Here is an 18155-nt window from a genome sequence, read left to right as displayed (position 1 = left end):
ATATCTTTCAAAACTGTACTACATGTATTAGAACAATAAAGCTCTCTTGTGTAGCTGTGTAGATCTATGTTACAAAGTTTCTGGCATAGCTGTGAGCGCTAAGAAGAATACTAAAAAATGAAACCCATAAAGATTTAGCTATGCTGGCAAAATACTCGTGTAAGAATACTTCTTTTGCCAGGGTTGCCTGTGTCTTTTGGAGACAGAGGTAGAAAAACTGACAGAAGGCCTCGGTTGTCTCTTCTGTTGGAGTTTTGTTGTTGTACTTCTTACACATAGATGCTGCGTGAACCAGTCCAAAGTCTAAGAAAAACTCCTTGTGATCCTGAAAAATTCATGAAACACTAAGCAGATGTGACTGCTAGTTGCAGTAAAAGCTTTGAGTCCTCAGGGAACAAACAACTGGGTTCACAGTCTTTGCAGAAGTTTGAGACAGAAAGCTGATTGATTTTTTTGTGCACAGAACTGAAATCCATTTTCCTGAGTGACTCTTGCTGTGTTTGTTGATGTTGTTCGTAATATTTCAAGGGACCTTAAAATTGAATTAACTTTTGGCCTAAATGTTGGAGTGGTTTGATTTCAACTGATCCTGCTACTGAGCAACTTCTGCTTGACACTTACAGTTATGTCTTTTTTTTTTCTCCAGTGAGCAGCTCTCTTGTGCGTGGGCTGGGTGATGTAGAAAAGCCTGACATTTCCAGGAATTTATTATCTCTGGCAGAAGTCTTGTTAATGTCAGTTATTGATAAGTGAGAAGTAAACATGTGGCTGATTAGGCAGTGCACTTTCAATGGCTTACCACTAGTCTGATTTCACGTCACAGCGCACAGAGATCCTCCAAAGAAAAATTCTTCTCCTACTAATGAATTTTTAAAATAATTTTTACTTTATGATTTTGGTCATAACTCACCTACTTCTTGCTCCTTTCTAATGTAGAAATTTTTTTCTTGTTTACAAATTTCAGTCACGTTACAGATACCATTTTCTAGTCTTGCTAGAAATACTTCTGATTTAAGAAATAAGTGTGGCAACTGTATTAACCTTTAATGCGTATCAAAAGGGAGTTTTCACATGCCCAAACAGACTCCTTCTATTGCTGACTGTGAAATACTTGAATTAAATAGCAGTAACAAAAACACAGGGCTGAAGAAAGGAAGTTTATAGAGGCCAAGGCAGATCTGCAATCAGTTATTCTGATGGAAGGCATCACCACTCTCCTTTAGAGATGTGTTGTCAGAACTGTTTATATGAGCTCTCCCTACCCAACTTCCAGGAAAATAACTGCTTTAGAAAAAACACTTGAAACAGTAGCCTTTGCTAAGCTATATTTTTTTAGGCTGAAATAGGTTTAAGAGGCACTCCATGGAGAAATGGTCATTGTACATTTTGTAGTCTTTCCTGGGTAAACTATGTCCAGAAGTCAGTACACAAGTTTGACTCTTCTGATTTTACAATTTTCAAAAGAGTATTGCTATAATTCTGTTTAGTCTTGAAATAATCCAAAGCTGTCTTCTAGGCAGGACCAGACTGACAAAACTTTAATATCTGGATTAAAAGTAAATGTAGGCTGGTTTAGACTGCATTTTGCTTAACTGCTCACTTCACCATATGTATCCTAATATACGTTAGTCTTTCAGCTGTTTCCAAAGCCATCTCCTTTTGAATGTTTAACATTTAAGAACCAATTAGTTCCATTTTGTTTTGTTTGGATCGTTTGCAATTAAGCATTCTTTCAAGTGGGCTTTATTTAGCTAATTCCGTCACAAAAATAAGCTCTAAGGGAATGAAGAGAAGTTCAGGCTAGCCAATGTTTATTTTTATTATTAATAATTTATATTATGGTAGTCCCCAGGGGAACTAGGGCCCCACGAAACACAGTTTCCTCTGCATGTAATGACTGTGTCTCACAAAGCCTTATACAGCAGAAGATTCTTTTTTGCTGGGGTGGCTTGGTGCAAGGGGACCTGCTCTACACTGCAAGGACGTGTGCTAATGAAGAGCATATAAAGACAAATCAAGAATATTTTTTAAAGAAGCTTAAGCTAGGAACCAGAGGGAAAACCTGATGCATCTTTTTTATAAAAAGCCATCACTAATGCATTTTTCCAGTGTGAGCGCCAAATCATAACTACAAAGGTTTTGTTCATCCTCTCTCCGAAGTTATGGCAGTGCTCCCAGTCACTTTGATGGGAGCAAGATTGGGCAGAGAAGCGATGGTCCTAAAAACCTTATCTATTTCTGAACTAGCAGCAGAAAACACTTTATATTTTGAGAACACACTGATGGGCAAAGTTAGTTTAAAATATTTTCATATTTATTCAGATTTCTATCAGAAGTTACAGTTTTCAAAGCATCTGATCCTAAATAATTGGTCTACTTTATGTTTTACAGAAGTCTTGAAAGAAGTGATTTAGAGTCCTTTCACACCTGCTTGATGCAAAGGAGGCACAGAGCCAAATCCTGGACTTCTGTAAACAGGTTGATTCGGACAGAGTTTGTATAAACTGAGGATCTAGCTTGCTCTCTATGTGAGGCTTGTGTGAGTTAAGTGGATGGAAGTGACACTGGGATGAACAGGGCTGCGAAGTGGAAGTGCCTCGAAGTTAGTGTAGCCATGCAAATTTTCATCATCAGTGGAATTACCACACTTCTCTGCTCCCCTTATGTGGCAGCACCAGTCTTTTCTGTATTCTTTCCGTGATTTCAAATTCAAAATCTAGACAGGAGTTTTCCTGACCTATCTGTTCCATATTCCCGTCCTCATTAGTTCAGTTTAAAGGGGGTAAAACATCTGTTTCCAAGTACAGCTGTGTGGTTAGTATGTAGGCCTTTTTTTTTTTCCATACAAAAATCACTAAATCTGGCCATTTAAGACACAGATTTTATAGGAGCTAGAGTTGGGCTGTGCAAAGTTCACCTCATTAAAAACAAACCCAAACCAAATAAAAGCAGAGAATAACAGCATAAAAAATGCGGGCCATGAATGTCAGAGCATATGTATTAGGAATTGGTAAGAAATGAAGGGAAAAGTACATATATATCCACATATATTCAAAGGTTCTTGTTTTTTTCCACAAGTAAACTTTACATGCTTTGGAGCGCCTTCAGAAAGGGAACATTAGTACAGAACACGGTGTTAGGATTGCTATGACAGCTACCCTCATTTGTTAGAAAATACAGTGGGTTCAGGCCTGTGTTAGAAGATACAGAGTAAATTCAGCCTAGATAAAATATTCAAACACACCAAATCATTTTTTGACACCTCGGCTGTTAGCTAGCCAATGAGAGACATTCTCAATTGTCTTGCTTTTGCTATCTCTTTTTCAAAAATACACCCTTTATCTTGAGAAAGGTACTGAGATTTACAGATCGATAGTGGCAAGATTGACTTTGAAGAAACTAAGTCTATGTCTACTCAGCATTAAAGAAAATACTTTGCTTTAAAACATAAATCTTTTTCTCTCTCCTATTTCCCTCTTATATGACATGTTGTATGTTTTTCCTTTTTTTCCAGTGTTCTTTGGGATACTGATCCTAACTTAGCAACTCCGTTTTTTCTGTGGCACAAGATTGTCTTGGTAACACCTAGACGTACCTATGGGAATAAAACATGGTTCCCATAGGAAGTTGGCTAAATGGTTTAATTCTTAATAAAGGGACAATTTTCTTGATCACACAGCTAATTGACAGATATTTTCTCCCACTTCAGAAGCGTGCCCCAGGACACATATGGTAAATTGTGACTCGCAGACTTCAGTTTTTGAAGATATCAAAACATCCCACATACTGTTGGACATAAAATTTCTCTATTACTGGAAGTTTGTCATCTGTTTTGGTTAATATGTCCTTCTCAGTGTAATAATCAAAACATATATCTGTCTATCATGGTGGTTTCTATTGAAGCTTAGACTTCAGACTTTCCGCAACCCTAAGGCTGAGATAAAAGACCTTCCTTATTTCATAACTGACCTGGAAATAGGCTTTTAGGAGGCTCCTGCATTAGACGATGGATGGAGACATGATCACACTTGATAAGTCTATCTGTAACATACATTCAGGCATAGACTGGGGAGAACAAGGAGGATGGGATATGTATTACAGAAGAATGTTCCTTGGGGTTCCTAATTAAGAAGGAGGAACCTCTCAAGGACAGAACTGGCAGGATTCAATGCCTTGCTGCTAGGCAAATTTTCCTTTGTCAGAAGTGGAAGAGCCTGTTCATCACTTGTAAATTGCTCTCCCTCAGTGCCATCTGCTTCTTCTCTTGTTAGGAATTTGTTTTTAAGTATTCATTATAATGTAGCTAACTGCAGACTCTAATTCTGCCAAAGCTGAAAAAGCTGCAAGTCAGGCTAGCGTGTGGAGCCTGCCACATTCCTGAATCTCCGATTCAGGCTTGCGAGTTTGTCATCAAGTTTGAAATTGAAACCAGAGGAGCTAGCAGCAAGCCCTGTGCTCATAAATCAGCTGATAATGGGTGAATTGTTCTGTGCCTTCCCCTGAAGAGGAAAGCAAAACTCAGTGCAAAAGTGCTCATAGCAACTAGAAGAGCTATGATCCAGGCAAGCATGCAGAAACTACGTGTGGCTGTGTGAATATGCCACATACTGGCAAAGGAAGTACATGGGGATTTTGGTTATATGTAATCCCTGATTACAGTGGGATTTACAGCCAACCTGGATTCCGAGTAACAAATTTCCATAAAAGAAATAGGCGCAATACATCAGTGTGTGATCTGTGGCAAGGTCTCCTTTGCGCTTCCTTTGTTTGATGTCTGCTGCCACTAGAGGGAGGTACAAAATTGACCACAAAATGATGTCTTGAAAATAGTTTCCAGGTCATTAACTAAGTATGGGCCAACATTTGCTGCTGGGATTCCACTGGAAATCTGGAATAAATGACTGATCAATTTCCTCTGGATGTGCACCAGTGTCACTGAGAATAGAACTTGGATCTGTATGCTTAGATGAAAACTAATTAGAAATACAGTAACATTATGAATCGCAGCCTTGAAAAACAGGTTGTCTTGGACTTGAAAGTTGAGTCCTGTGTTCAAAGAACTACACTAGAAATGGTTACATCAGAGACACTACCTCCAGCACAGGAGAAGCTGTCTGAGGGGACTGCTTATCATATTTTAATTTATCGCTGCATAGGAAACCTGGACTGCAGGACTTCATTTCCAGAAGCTGACCTAAAGCTGTAGAAGGGCCTAATGACTAAAGCAATAACTTGGATCAAAGCCATTTATCTGATTTTCTTTTTATGGCTTGAATATGGCTAGGAGGAAAGTATGTCAGATATGTAGTATTTAAGAGTTGAATCTGCCTGGATAAAATTTTCAAAAGTACCCAAATGAGTTACATGCTGAAGCCCCATCCTTCTACATAATGTGAGCTATGAATGTAATTCTTATTGAAAATTAATGGAACTCTTAAAAGCCTAGATTACTTTTGAAAATGAGATTCTATTCCTAAATAATTTGAGATTTTGAAAACACACCCTGACAGATGTAAATTTGTTGCAAAATAAAGGACCCATCTAATAATCTGAGTTAAACAGGTTTAGGCCAAGAAGTTCTGTGGAACACGTGCAGGTTTGTAGAGCAGCAAAATCTTCCACTTGCAGCAAAATTGCTGTGTAATTGCTCACATTGCTCAGTCTTAAAGCAGCAGGAATGTCTGGTGAATATGAGTGGAAGAATGATTGTTCATGGCTGCGGACGTAGCTGCATGGACGTAGCCATGTCCATATCCAATGGACTTTACAGCACTGCAGCAAACGTACCTCTTTGGTAAAAGGAGGTTTCCTCATAGATTGCATTTTTCTGCAAAGAAGGCTGAGCACGTTCAGCTGTCTACATTGGTTTGTTCCCATTACAGGAACCGAGGGGGGAAAAGAGATGAGTAGGGGTGAGATAGGAGAGTGGGAAGAATGCAAGGAAGAAGCAAATTTACCTCTTAGTGCTTCATAGGTGGATGGTAAAGTAGGAAGGGGAAAATTTCAAGAGCTCATCACAGGCAGCCATTTGTCTCTATTTCCTCCATTTTCATGAATCTGTTTTGCATGTCAATATGATAAACAAAATACCAAACGTATTTTCTATATCTGTAACTGCAGTGGCTCTTCCCCTGTCTGTGTGGTGGACTAGTTACATGTTATATGTGTTGGTGCAAGACACCACTTCTAGGTAGATGATATCCACAAGTCAGAATTCCTATTCCAGTGAATTACATATAAGCTTTTCAAGTTCTGCTGTGAATCCTTGTGCTGTGAGTACTTTCCACAGAAAGGATATGTCTGAAGAAAGGATCTCTATTTGAGTGTAATCCTGTGTTAAAATGCCTATATCAAGATGTAGCATCAAGAGCACTTTCTGTCTCCCTAATTCAAATGACTTTTCATGTCTAGAAAAATAATCAGAGACATTTTTCTTAGTTCTGCCAATAACAGTATAAATAGAATGTTTGTCTAACAATTGAACAAAAATGCTTAAAAGTTTTAAGGGGCTTTAATCATAAATTTGGAATGTTTATCTAGCAAAGTAGACATTGCTACTGAGGTCAATGATTTTTCTAAGAATGCTCGAGAGCAAAGATTAAATATAGTGTGTATTTTCCCAGTGGATTCAACACTGTGCTGTATGCAAGATGGTTACTTCATTCTTTGTTCAGTCAGCCTTCATCACATCTACCTTTAGAGAATTAGGGCTGAGTCATGATGTTATCACATCTCAGGAGTTTCATTAATTTTAATGGTCCGGATTCTTTAGATGTCCAACACTGCAGAGTGAGTGCCAAGGTCTGGAGATTTCCAGCCTGTTCCAGGGAACACTGAAATCACAGAAAGCTTCAGTGGTTCAGGCCCAGATCAGCTGTAAGACTTTGTTCAAGAAGTTTGATGGTATTGTAATACATTGTGGTGGTCTGATTTTTTTTTAATCAGTGTAATGAAAGACTCAAATGCCATTGTCTGCCCCAAGTGTTTTCAAATGGATACCACCCACCATAAGCATCCAGAAGTGTTAGTTAATTCCATTGTTCCTGAGTTTTAAAATAAATTAGAGGAAGAAGAATAATTGTGGTTACATCAATGTGATGGTAGACAAATGTAGCCCAGTTTGCAAAATCGGTCTTAAGTTTGATGACTTGTGCTGGAAATTTTCTGGTGTAATTATGTTAGGGTTGCCTTTTCACCTATTAAGTGTTTGGAATATATATTTCTGTCAGCTAAAGCCCTAATACAGATGCAATTATAGCAGGTAAACAGTTATTGTGGTGGAGTTTGTAATGAATTCAGGGAAGTGAAATGAGTAACTTAGCACCTTTGACTGAAGGTTTTTTTGAAACAGCAGATGGTTAGTTGGAATCACAGATCATCTCTAGAGTAAGTCCAGAGAATGTCTCTAAAGTCCCTAAAATGTTCATCTACTTAATCACGACTGATTTTGGTTACGTACAGTGAAAACTGAGTTTCAGTAGAAATGGTATAGAACCGGTACACCTTAATGGCAAATTTGCTTGGCTGTCATAGAACTGAAGTGAATTTTGTAAAACTATGCTCTGAAAAGACGTAGATTCTAGGTGGCAACCCTACAGGAAAATCTGTGTACCATGTTGTGCAGAAATCCACTTGCTAAGAGGATTCTCCATATAGGCACAAATATAAGCCACGTATTTTAGCGTCAAGGCTGCAATCCCTCCAATAAAATGTTGAGCACATCTGATACTGAGAAAAGGATTATGTTGTGATAATACAAAATGAAATCACCTCTGGTCATTTTCCACAACTAGCAGATAGAATGGCTCTATTGTCCTTCCAAGTAAAGCTAATGTAATATTTAAAAATAAAATTATGTATAAAAATAACAACAATAATCTAAGAATGTGAAGAGAAAGTTAGCATCAAGGGGCATAAGACAAATGGTCGTGATCCCATAACGTATCCAGAATCACAAGCACGATCCTAAGACGTTGAAGTGATTGGCGTTTGATAGTTTGTGTTCAGTCATTGTGGTTATTTCCTATAGTCACTAATAGTTTACTTGATTTCAACCTGGCTTTTACTTTGTTAGGCAGCTGCTGCTTGCTGAAGCCAGTGAACAGTGGACACGGACATCCTAGTGAGATCTGTAGCCACTTGATGCCGGGGCTGTCAGCTCGATGTGCGTGTTCACAATCAGCCGAAGGCAGCACGAGTCTAGTGCAGCTTTTACGGACACAACTAGAAGCAAGTGTGTGTCTCTTAACCAACTGGTCATTCACAATCGAAAGACTATACATTTTAAGGAAACAGTAATACCTCACTCTAGCAATAGTTCACCAAGTTCAAGTGACCCTCTTGGAGACACTAAAAGAAAAACATGGCGACTAATTTAAAGTACAAAACACAAGCAGAAGTATTTTGCAAGAAGTCAGTGAGTCATATTTTCCTCATAAAATTGTTGAAACCATTGTGCCCAGAAACAATTAAATATGTGACTAGGGCTGGAAAAGTTTAGCCATAAACACAAACAGACACCAGCTTTTTGTTTGTAGAGGATGAAGGTCATTTGGCTTGAGGAATATCCTAATACTAACAGAGACGAAGCAGAAGATGGAATTTTGAGTGAACTGGCTGCTGCAGAGAAGCTCAGATGTTTGGCTTTACATGCCTGGATACTTGGTAACACTGAAGGTTAAATGCTGATAGTGTATTATGACAAATCATTGGCACATCACTGAAACAGGGACAAACAAACATACTCCTTTAATTTGAAAAAAATACTCTTTAGATTTATATTACAAATACCTTTCTGAGACCTGAAGTCTCAATCTGACAAAACTGCACGTATTAAAATGTATGGGTAGATTAGTACCTGGCAGTTTGGAGGTCTATGTAAGACTCAAAAAGCTTTATAAGGCTTTTTCAAGACTCCTTCTTTTTCCTGGTAGTTGAGTGTTTCCATCGCCCCTGGTAACAGACTCCTTCAGTTTGGCCTGGTATTTTTGCACTCTACATATGCCAGCCCTTACCTAGCTACCGTATTCGTGTTCTGTGCTTTTTGGGAAGATTAAAAGTGAGTAAGTGCCTCTGCTCCCCAAGGTATAATCCCTGTATTTATGGGATTTGGAGACATTGACCTACACAGCAGGTTGGAAGACAGAATTGAACTCAGCTTTGTCGGGGGTCCTTATCTAATTTATTTCTAGCCTACAGGGAGAGTTGAATTTGAGATGTGTCCAGATGCTTTTTCTCAGGGGCAGTTGTAACACAGCTCAGCACTTCTATACAGACACTCTGGCTAGCAAAACTCTGTTTAAACAGCAACATTTATAAATCTTTCTTACAAGTAAAATATTATCTTGACATCCTACTTATGGTCTTCTACTCAGAAGTGAAATGAGCTGTAAGATTTCTAGATAGCTACAAAAAATATATATATGCAGGTGTGTACCGAGAGGTATTTGACTTTGTTGACGTTATTTCAAAGTAAGAAAGATAACCCCTTTAATGGTGCTTTCCTAACATTATTTAGATTCTCTTCGTTCTTATAAGAGGGATCTGTGAAATGTGCTTGTGAGTTGCCTCTGAGCGTGGCTGCGCGCTGCAGCGGGGCATGGCCGGGTCAGTGGCCCTGGGGACTGAGCTTCGTGCGGTTAAAAAGCACAAACGACCCGTGAGAATTTTTTAATGCTGTGTGCAAGTGAGGTCCAGTTTATCTCTTGTTTGGACTAATTTGCAACCGTATCTTCTTGAAGGCCAGAATTATATGTGATTTGTAAAAATGCATGTGGCAACAGAATCAAGTTTAGGCAATTTAAGCAATTTATTTCTTTCAGCAACTGAGTTTTGGGGTCTGTACATTTCCAACTTAATCATTCACATCTAGAGTTCAGTAGCGTAGGTTTTACTTCAAGAGCCTTCTCATCATTTCCCACTTTCTATTCCCTGTCAAGGGTCTGCCTGGTTTTGTTTGTTCCATATCTATATGCTTCGAAGGCTTTCAGTCTCATGCTATGCAGGCTTTAGGAGTCCTGTAAAATCAGACAAAATTTCCTGTGCTTTCTTCTTCCCTTTTACTCATGAACTAACTTTCCCAGGTTATGGAGCTGAAGAATACATGCTGGGAATCTGGCTTAGCCTGGGTGAGGGATGTGGTCAATAACCATGAGGCTCTTCCTTTTATTTCTTCCTTGAACAGCTTGTTACGCAATTGCATTTTTCAGTAAGTTGTGTGTTTTTTTCAGTCTAATGATCCTTTTGATGGAGTGACTGTTCACAGACTTATAAGCATCTGAAAACTAGAGGAAAGAATGGAAAATATTTTGAAACTTCAGCTGTGTTGTGATGCAAGTACAGTCTCTGATTAGGGGTGTTAAGGAGGCATCCTTTCACAGCAAGAGAATGTAAGTGCTGTACAGTTTGATTAAAAGGAGATTAAGATGCACCTCAATTTTTCCATGTAAGAGATTTCTATTGATACTACTGAAGCTATGGAGTCGTGTAGACTTCGATGCACTGAGATACCTAGCCATGCCCAACACCTCTTTTGACAAACTGTGTTGCTTGCAAAGCAGGTAGCTGGTTGGCTCAACTTTATCATTTTCACATCTTCTTCTGAAATATTTTGCCTGTTTTTCACAAATGTGTTCATGAGCTTGGCACAGCCTGTAAAATAGGCACAGAAATGGGAGTCTTAGACCTCAGCCCAGGGAACTGACTGAGCAGCTTCTAATGAAACAGTCCGGTCTCGCTGCAGGGTCTCAGCTTGCAGAAGTCCATGACTTCTGTTGCTGCTTTGGTAGATAATGGTACCTAAAGCAGGGTCACTTACAGCAATTCCCTGTACTTGTAGACTAGCCCAGAATTAGCATAACACTCTCAAATCTCACCCCTCTCGGTAAGTATAGTTCAAACAATCAGTTCTTTATATGCAGTCTGGAAGAGCATTGAGTTATGTTGCTCTCCAGGTTAGTGGCAGAGCCAGGAAGAGTCTTATCCTGACATTTCTGGGCTTCTAGTCTGGCTAATTGTAGCCATGCTGGTGGGATAATGTCAGGCATAGGGGTTGAGTGTGGATGTTTCTTGCCAGTATCTACTCTGATAGATTAAGAGCTCACTGTTCTTCAGAGCACATTCTGCAATGTAGGACAAACTTCTACACAGAGCGTCTCCATGTAGAGCTTTTTACTGGAGTTTTAACTTTTCTCTACAAATAGATACTCCAGCTTTTTGTTTTACTCAGTTTTACTCAGTTGTGGTGTTTACATTACACCAGATTGAGGGGGGAAGGAAGGGAATTTTTCTGTATATTAACTGTCTGGGTGATTTTCTACAGCTGCTTTGAAGGATGTGTCTGTTACTTATATTATAACTTGGATGCTATAGACATATGGCAGAGAACACAATTCTCCAGAAAGCAAAAGAGTTTGACTGATGGAAAACAGAAGAGAGCAATCCAAGAGAGATCCTGCCAGAGGAGGAGCATGAACCTGAAATTCACTGTTGAAATCAGACTTCTGCCTTGGGCTTAAGTACCACGCTCAGCCAATTCTACCGTTTACTTCAGTGTGGCTCTGCACAGATGCAGGGAACTGCTTTTTGGACCTGATTGAGTCTGGAGCTTAAGTATTGCTCTGGCATCCATATTGATTTGGAAATACATCGGTTGGCCTGAACTCCTTAAGCAGTGGGACAATTGCAGGGTTTTTAAAAATCAGAAGTGTGGAGAGCCTGTGAATTGAGGCTGTTCTGGCTTTTACATAGTGAGTTTGTAAAATCAATCAGAAATTGAAGAGGGCATGGGAGATTTCATTTTAGACTATTCAGTCCCCTATTAATAGTTTTGTGGATGGCAACAGAGGAAACGTGTATAGCAGACAAGTCTTTTTTTCTGTTCAATCTACTCTCTGTTGTTCTGATTTTCCACTTCCATGCAGCTCAGCACTCGAAGCAGCACAAGTCTAAGCCTGAACTGCCAAGAAGATTTTGACTCATCTGTTTTTCTGTTTATTTCAGAAGCCGATAGACTTACTGACTGGCAGTCATGTCGGTCAAACTCACGTTTGTCTCTCCTGGTGATGGAGGTGGTATCAGCAGGAGTTGTTCCTTCACTGGATTCAGCACTGTGCAAAGCAGAAAATTAGCGTAAGTAATACAAAAAGAAAAGCACCTGATCATTTGGGCAATAGACATTAGGTACTGTGAGTGTATTTTTTAACCTGAAGCATCTATGTGTAGAAGTTGTTCCTTATTTTTTATCTTAAAACTACTGAGTGTTGTCACGGTTCACTGATAAATAGCTATACTTCACACCGTACTATATTTCTGCTACACACACTGTACTTCAGAGATGGCTGGATTTCAGGGGTTGTGTATCAGACTGTTAATAGTGTCCATTTCTTCTAGAAAAATGAAGGACTGTGACCCTTCCTACTAGCAGCCTAGTTGTAACTGATGTTTTCTGACTAAAACCTTCTGGACAGTTTCAGTTATTAAAAATCTCACAGGCCTTTAAAAAATGAGGATGTTCATGGTGAACCCTGGTAAAATGTGTAGCTGAACCCAACTCAAGTTATTCTGGAGTTATTTAAGCAGAGCAGCATTACATGAAAGGAAAGGCTGCTTTCTGGCAGTGTCACAAATGAGAGGAAGGGAGGAATACAAACAGGCCAAGGTCACTGCTGTCAGTAACAGTATAGTAGAGCCAAGGTTGCAGGCCAGTCTTCCAGTCTTCAGTCGAGCTCGGTATTTTCTAAACCATCCTGCACTGTTTTTCCCTTTTTGCTTATTACAAATTGTTGTGTAGCATTGCTCTATGTACACAGCTGTGCAGAAGTGCTCTTGTTCTTTTTCTGAATTCAGTGATCCCTGTATAGCCCATCGAGTGCTTTTAGAAGATATGATATATAAATGGAAAATTAATGTGATCTCGGACTGCCAATACATGCTAGGATAATAACAAAGTGAATTGTTTAGTGGTATCGTATAGAAGTATTGGAAAGTATGCCTCTAAAAGTATTGTAGTCAAAAAAAATCTATTGTGTAAAATACCTGACTCATGTCATAAAAGATATAAAATATATATAAAATATATATATTTATATATATAAAATATGTATATATTAAAAATATATTTTCAAAGAACCAAATGACTGAATTAACCTTTTAGTTAAGCACAGCATGGTAAACTGTGAGCAAAAATGAAATTCCAGCATAATTGTGATGTAATCAAGAAGTCTTCACATTTGAATGAATTAATTTGTTGTGGAAGCTGAAAAATATTATTATACCTAGCAAAGATCAGGTATCTAAAATGACACCAATCGCTAAGATCTTGAGAAAAACACTGTTAACAAATTATATGAACAGACTGGAGCTTACGTACATAGTGGGAGTTCTAGCAGGGAAAGGATCTACCAGGAAAAGTGTGGAACAGCTGTTTCTCCAACAAAGGTGCAGTCCAGCAGGGTCTGCATGCTCCAAACAGAAGAGTTTGTATATCCCTGAAGATTATTCTATTACTTTTAGCAGCAAAGTTTTTCTAACAAATGCCTCTCTCTATGCATTTTTATGATGTTGCTTTTCGTTATGTAAGTGTTTAGACAGACAGTTTTGTTCAGAAATCACTGCAATAAGGAAAATTTGTGTACTAGATAGTCACAGCCCAGTGAACACCGAGAGCCTTCCCCAGCATAGTGAAGAAAGTTTTTAATCACCCTTTCCTAACTTATCTCTCCCTCAGGCACTGTTGCAAAACACAGCAGGAGATGGCAGGGGCCCTGTGCAAGGTCTGTCCAAAGGATGACACACAAATCAGGTCCACATGGAGATTCTTAAGCAAATGCTAAATATACTTTTGCATTTCTTTAGCAACTTCCTTTTGAGGCTTTCAGTCAGACACGTTATTTCACTTTTCCTCACAATGGTCTCCACAGGAAGTAAATATTATTACTGTTATCTATAAAGTGGGAAATCTGATACTTAAATTATTAAGTTCACAAGGGAAAGCAGCAACACAGCATCCAGCGTTTAACTACTGTCCCTAAAGGCCCATGTCAGCCACTTAACCTTCCTGTGAAATGCATGAAAATGGGATTCTTAACATCAGTGCACTGAATACGTATGGGCTACATCAGTCAGTAGGAGACACTGAGGAAAATGGTGAATTTTGAATCCTAAGTTATCCTTATGCAGTGCTTAGATACTACACTTTAACTGAAGGGAAATGATTTCCTGAATTTAGGATTTGCAGCCCAAAACTCTGAAGGTAAAAATCAAAGTCCTTTCCTTTCCAAAAATAAACAAAACCTAGGAGTAATTTGGGCTTTTTAATTTCAAAAGATAGAGTTATCTTTTATCTTCCATATGGTATCTTGCTAATTAGAGCACTCATCTAAAGCATGGAACTGGATGCTATTTCCTTCTTTGCATGAAAGAATTTTAAGTGAGGATCCTTTCAGGAGACTCTTTCAACTGCTGTTATTGGCCAGACTGTCCCTTCTAGTGTTATTCTTGTTGGAACCCTTTCATTTTGCATGGAATACTCAAACGTTCATTATCTTACAAAAGAAAGCAATATTAATTTAAGCTTCTAATTTAACAGTTATGTTCCTCGTTATAGGTAACCTGAGCTCCAGATGGTTTGGTTAATTAATACTGTGCATTAAGCCATCATAAAACCCTAAGATAATCACTGAGATGAAGAAATAAAATGTCCAGTAATGTTTGGCAACATCTAATTTTATCAGATTTTTTTCAGATTATATGTTTAAAAATGGAATTAAGTGGAAATGTAGCACCAGGATAATTAAAGTAGTTACTCAAAGGTTTCTATAATAGGTCTGGGGACAGCTCTCAGGTGTGCTGGGTCTAGGATTTAATCTCCAGGCTCAATAATCTCTTTAGGCTTTCAGTCACATGCCTAGAACTTGAATCAGCCAGTGGCGAAGTATTAAGCCTGTTGAAGTTCATTATTTCTCCAGGTGAGCTGAATTTACGATAGAGATTGTAGAAAAGGTGGAAAGCTTCTCTGAGAGCAACCAGTTGGCTTGGTGGAAGGGGAAACTTCTTTAATGTTTTTTTAGAGGCTTGACTTGTAGAGAGTATTAACAAAACTGCATAAAAGTAACTAAGGCCTACTGGAGTATATAGATAAAGGTAAGCTAAGCAGGAGTCTGACAATGTGAAAGAACCAGTTGTGGAGAGCTCATTTGCTGGTTTAAGTGTTGCGGGTATATGTATATGGCTTGGGATGTTTTAACTCTTTAGGTTAGCACAAAAAAATCCTGTGAGGGAGGTTTCTGTTAGAAATAATATTTAATTTTGGTTTTGCAGTTACTTTTAAAAGTAAGTGATGTGTTAGACTCTGAAAACCCACCTTGATAAGTATATCTTGTATGCAATCTGGGCTTGCTAGCTTGCTTTTCTAAAATGTAGTAGGGTTCTAAGCTGTCGTTTAAATGAATGGTGAATGCAGGCAAAGAAATAGCTATTTCTAAAGGCTTTTTTTGTCAGCTTTATCAGTTAGGCTTTGAGCAGATCAAAGTTTGTCACCTTGTTTTCCTGAATTGCAGGTGAGAGTGAGCACAGGAATGTCCTTGTCGCGTATAGTGATTTACGTGACTGGTCATGTAGTAGACCCAACAACTGGTGTGAATGTGCACAAAGAAACAGGGCCTTAGCTAGCTGCCATGTGTGTCTGTTAAGACAATTGCTAGCAGTATGAACATTAACTTGTTATTAACCTGTTACAAAAAGGACCTTTTCTTTTTCTTGCTCAGTACCTGGCCTCCCCCCTGCCTCCACCTTCCCAAGAAAATGGGGACCCGCCCAGTTTTTCTTTATTAAAAAAAAAAATAAAAGAGAACCACTAGGCTTCTCAGAGTCTCTGTCAATCTTGGAGAAGGAGAGTTTGTTATTGAAATTATTGTTGTTGAAGTCACAAAAAACTCGCAGCTCTTCTGCAGTAGGTATTTACGGCTGGGACTTAATTTTCCATTGTTGTCTGTGAAATTATTCTCAGTGTGTCCAAGAGCTTTGCTCTTTTGAGTAAAGGTATATGGGATTGGGCATGTAATTTATAGCCTGGAAGCTTTGTGGATTAGGCATCTCTCTTCACCCAGGTGATGGGGTTTGCATCTTTCCAATGTTTTCTCTTTCTACAGAAAATCTCTCAGCAGAAGCTCAGTGAGATCAAGAATGTCGCTGAAGTCCCCCAAGGCTTATAATTCCCTGCAGAAGGGAGCAGTCATCTGGGATCCAAAGCCACTGCAGGTGAAGAAAATTTTTGAAGCTTTGAAGAAAGGACTTAAGTAAGGACCTTTTTAAATATTGTAATTTGCCTTACCTGGTCATGCTGCTTAAGTCTGTGTATCGCTCTTCTGTCTCCATCTGGCATTGCTAAACATGAGTAGTGACTTTCCCAGACACTGGCTTGGGACCTTGTAAAACAAGTTTTCATTCACTCTCAGGCAGTCTGCTTGCAGACAAAGTGCTCTAATGTTTTTGTTTGTTCCTTTTTTGTCACACTTCTCTAAAGTCAGTGAGAGGTAGAACTCTGCAGAGGTTCTCCCATCTCCTTGGGAGCAACTAAGCTCTCTTGAGGAAGGAAGGCATTCAGACCATGCAGGGTGGCAGACAGAAAGCCTGCAGATCAAGGAGAGACTTGGATATGGATGGGATAGCCAGACCTGGGGGGGTGATTGGCAGAAAGTTTGTGGAGATGGAGCTGTGTGGAGTTTGCTTTGATTCAAAAAGCTGACTTAAAATCAACTCTGAAAGTGAGGGTGTGAAAGCCCTGCAAAGAACACAATGAGGAGGCTGGTTCATAAACCATTTCTAGTCTCTTTATGGTAATTAGAGAACATTTAAAGTAAATAGTTAGATATTCTAGTGGAATGGGGTTTTATCTTTTTTCTTTTTTTTTTTTTTCCCCCCTTTCCTTTTCTTTTCTTCTAATGGAATTAAACCCTGGAGCTCAAAAGTCCTCTTTCACTTCTGGGTGACTTGTTGTAAGAGAAAGGTCTAAGCAGATCCACCTGAAAGCTTCAGCTGACTTGAGGTGATGAGACAGAGCTGTAGTATAACTCCATCATCTTATGGCAATGTAAATAACATCATCTTGCTTAAAATGTACCATTTTTTCAGAGTCTTTATTATGGTTGACTGCACAGTCAATGTCAGTACCAACTTGAATGAAAAGTCTAAAGACCAGTTTTGTTCATTGTCTCCATCTGGCAGATGTGTGTATGCAGCAGACGTAATATAGATCAAAGGATGGGCTGGCAATCTGAATTTAGGGTGTTCTGGCTTTGAGGAGGCTGTCAGTTGCTTCATAGAAACACTGATGTTATTCAGTGCTGAAATGGCAAATAAAACACGGATGAGCTTGCTCTCATGGTGTTGTAGACCAGAAGGGCAGTGGTGCTAGGTGCTGTTTGCCTCCATCAGTGATGGAAACCCATCAACCTTTAACTGAGTCCTTGAAACTTTTTATATAATAATACGTCTTAAATTGTTACAGTTGATGTTGATTGGCCTAGTCTAATATCATAGGAACTTAATTTACACCCTGAAGCTACTACTGGGAGATAAAATACTTTTCCTTGGATTTGTAAACCCTGTAGCTCTTTCTACTGGCATGCTACTAACTAACAGTTCCTTCATCTATGTTGCTGCTGTCCTCAGAGTTTTGCTACTGTAACAATTTGATCATAGTTTGTTTTCTTAAGCAAAGAACGTAAAACACTATAATAATGCATTGTAAACGCAGATGTGTCATGTTTTTATTCCAATAAAAGACTATAAAATCTTAGCCCTAAAAATATCTGTCAATGTCTTATTAGTGGATTTAGATTTAAAACAAATAATGAAACCAAATGTTTTTGCAGAGTTTATAATTTATCGGAGCATAGAGAGACGAAACCATAAAGTGGATCAGAACTTGTTCCCAGTTCTGCAGGGAATGCCATATGACCAGGCTCCTGCCAAAACTGAGGAGCTAACTGATTGACTAAAGTAACCTACAGAAAGCCACTGTATCAAATAGCAATGCAAAGTCCAAGTTTTAAGTAGATGCAGACTAAGTCCACTTCGTGCTGGAGTGACTTGAATTTTTAGTACAGAACATGTTTTACGTGCCTGTTTCTTTATAGCTACAGCAAATAACTTTA

At 38.8% G+C, this 18155-nt stretch overlaps 1 protein-coding gene across 4 annotated transcripts in view; it reads left to right on the top strand.

Annotated features, from left to right (window-relative positions):
* The window catches only part of RIPOR3 (RIPOR family member 3), a 52796-nt gene that overhangs the window by 9371 nt on the left and 25270 nt on the right, over positions 1–18155 (top strand). For 3 of the 4 annotated variants that reach the window (XM_086622953.1, XM_086622950.1, XM_086622952.1), the window contains exons 2-3: positions 12001–12129; positions 16149–16295. In XM_086622953.1, the coding sequence (XP_086479079.1) occupies positions 12029–12129; positions 16149–16295 (248 nt within the window). In that variant the 5' untranslated portion in view covers positions 12001–12028. Of the gene's footprint in view, positions 1–2391; positions 2479–12000; positions 12130–16148; positions 16296–18155 lie in introns of all 4 variants that reach the window. The other variant, XM_086622951.1, reaches the window with a different exon arrangement.

This window comes from Tauraco erythrolophus, chromosome 18 (assembly GCF_009769465.1).
Source record: "Tauraco erythrolophus isolate bTauEry1 chromosome 18, bTauEry1.pri, whole genome shotgun sequence".
Taxonomy (NCBI): domain Eukaryota; kingdom Metazoa; phylum Chordata; class Aves; order Musophagiformes; family Musophagidae; genus Tauraco; species Tauraco erythrolophus.
Note: the sequence above shows the minus strand (reverse complement) of the source record. Positions and strands in the feature narration are given on the sequence as shown.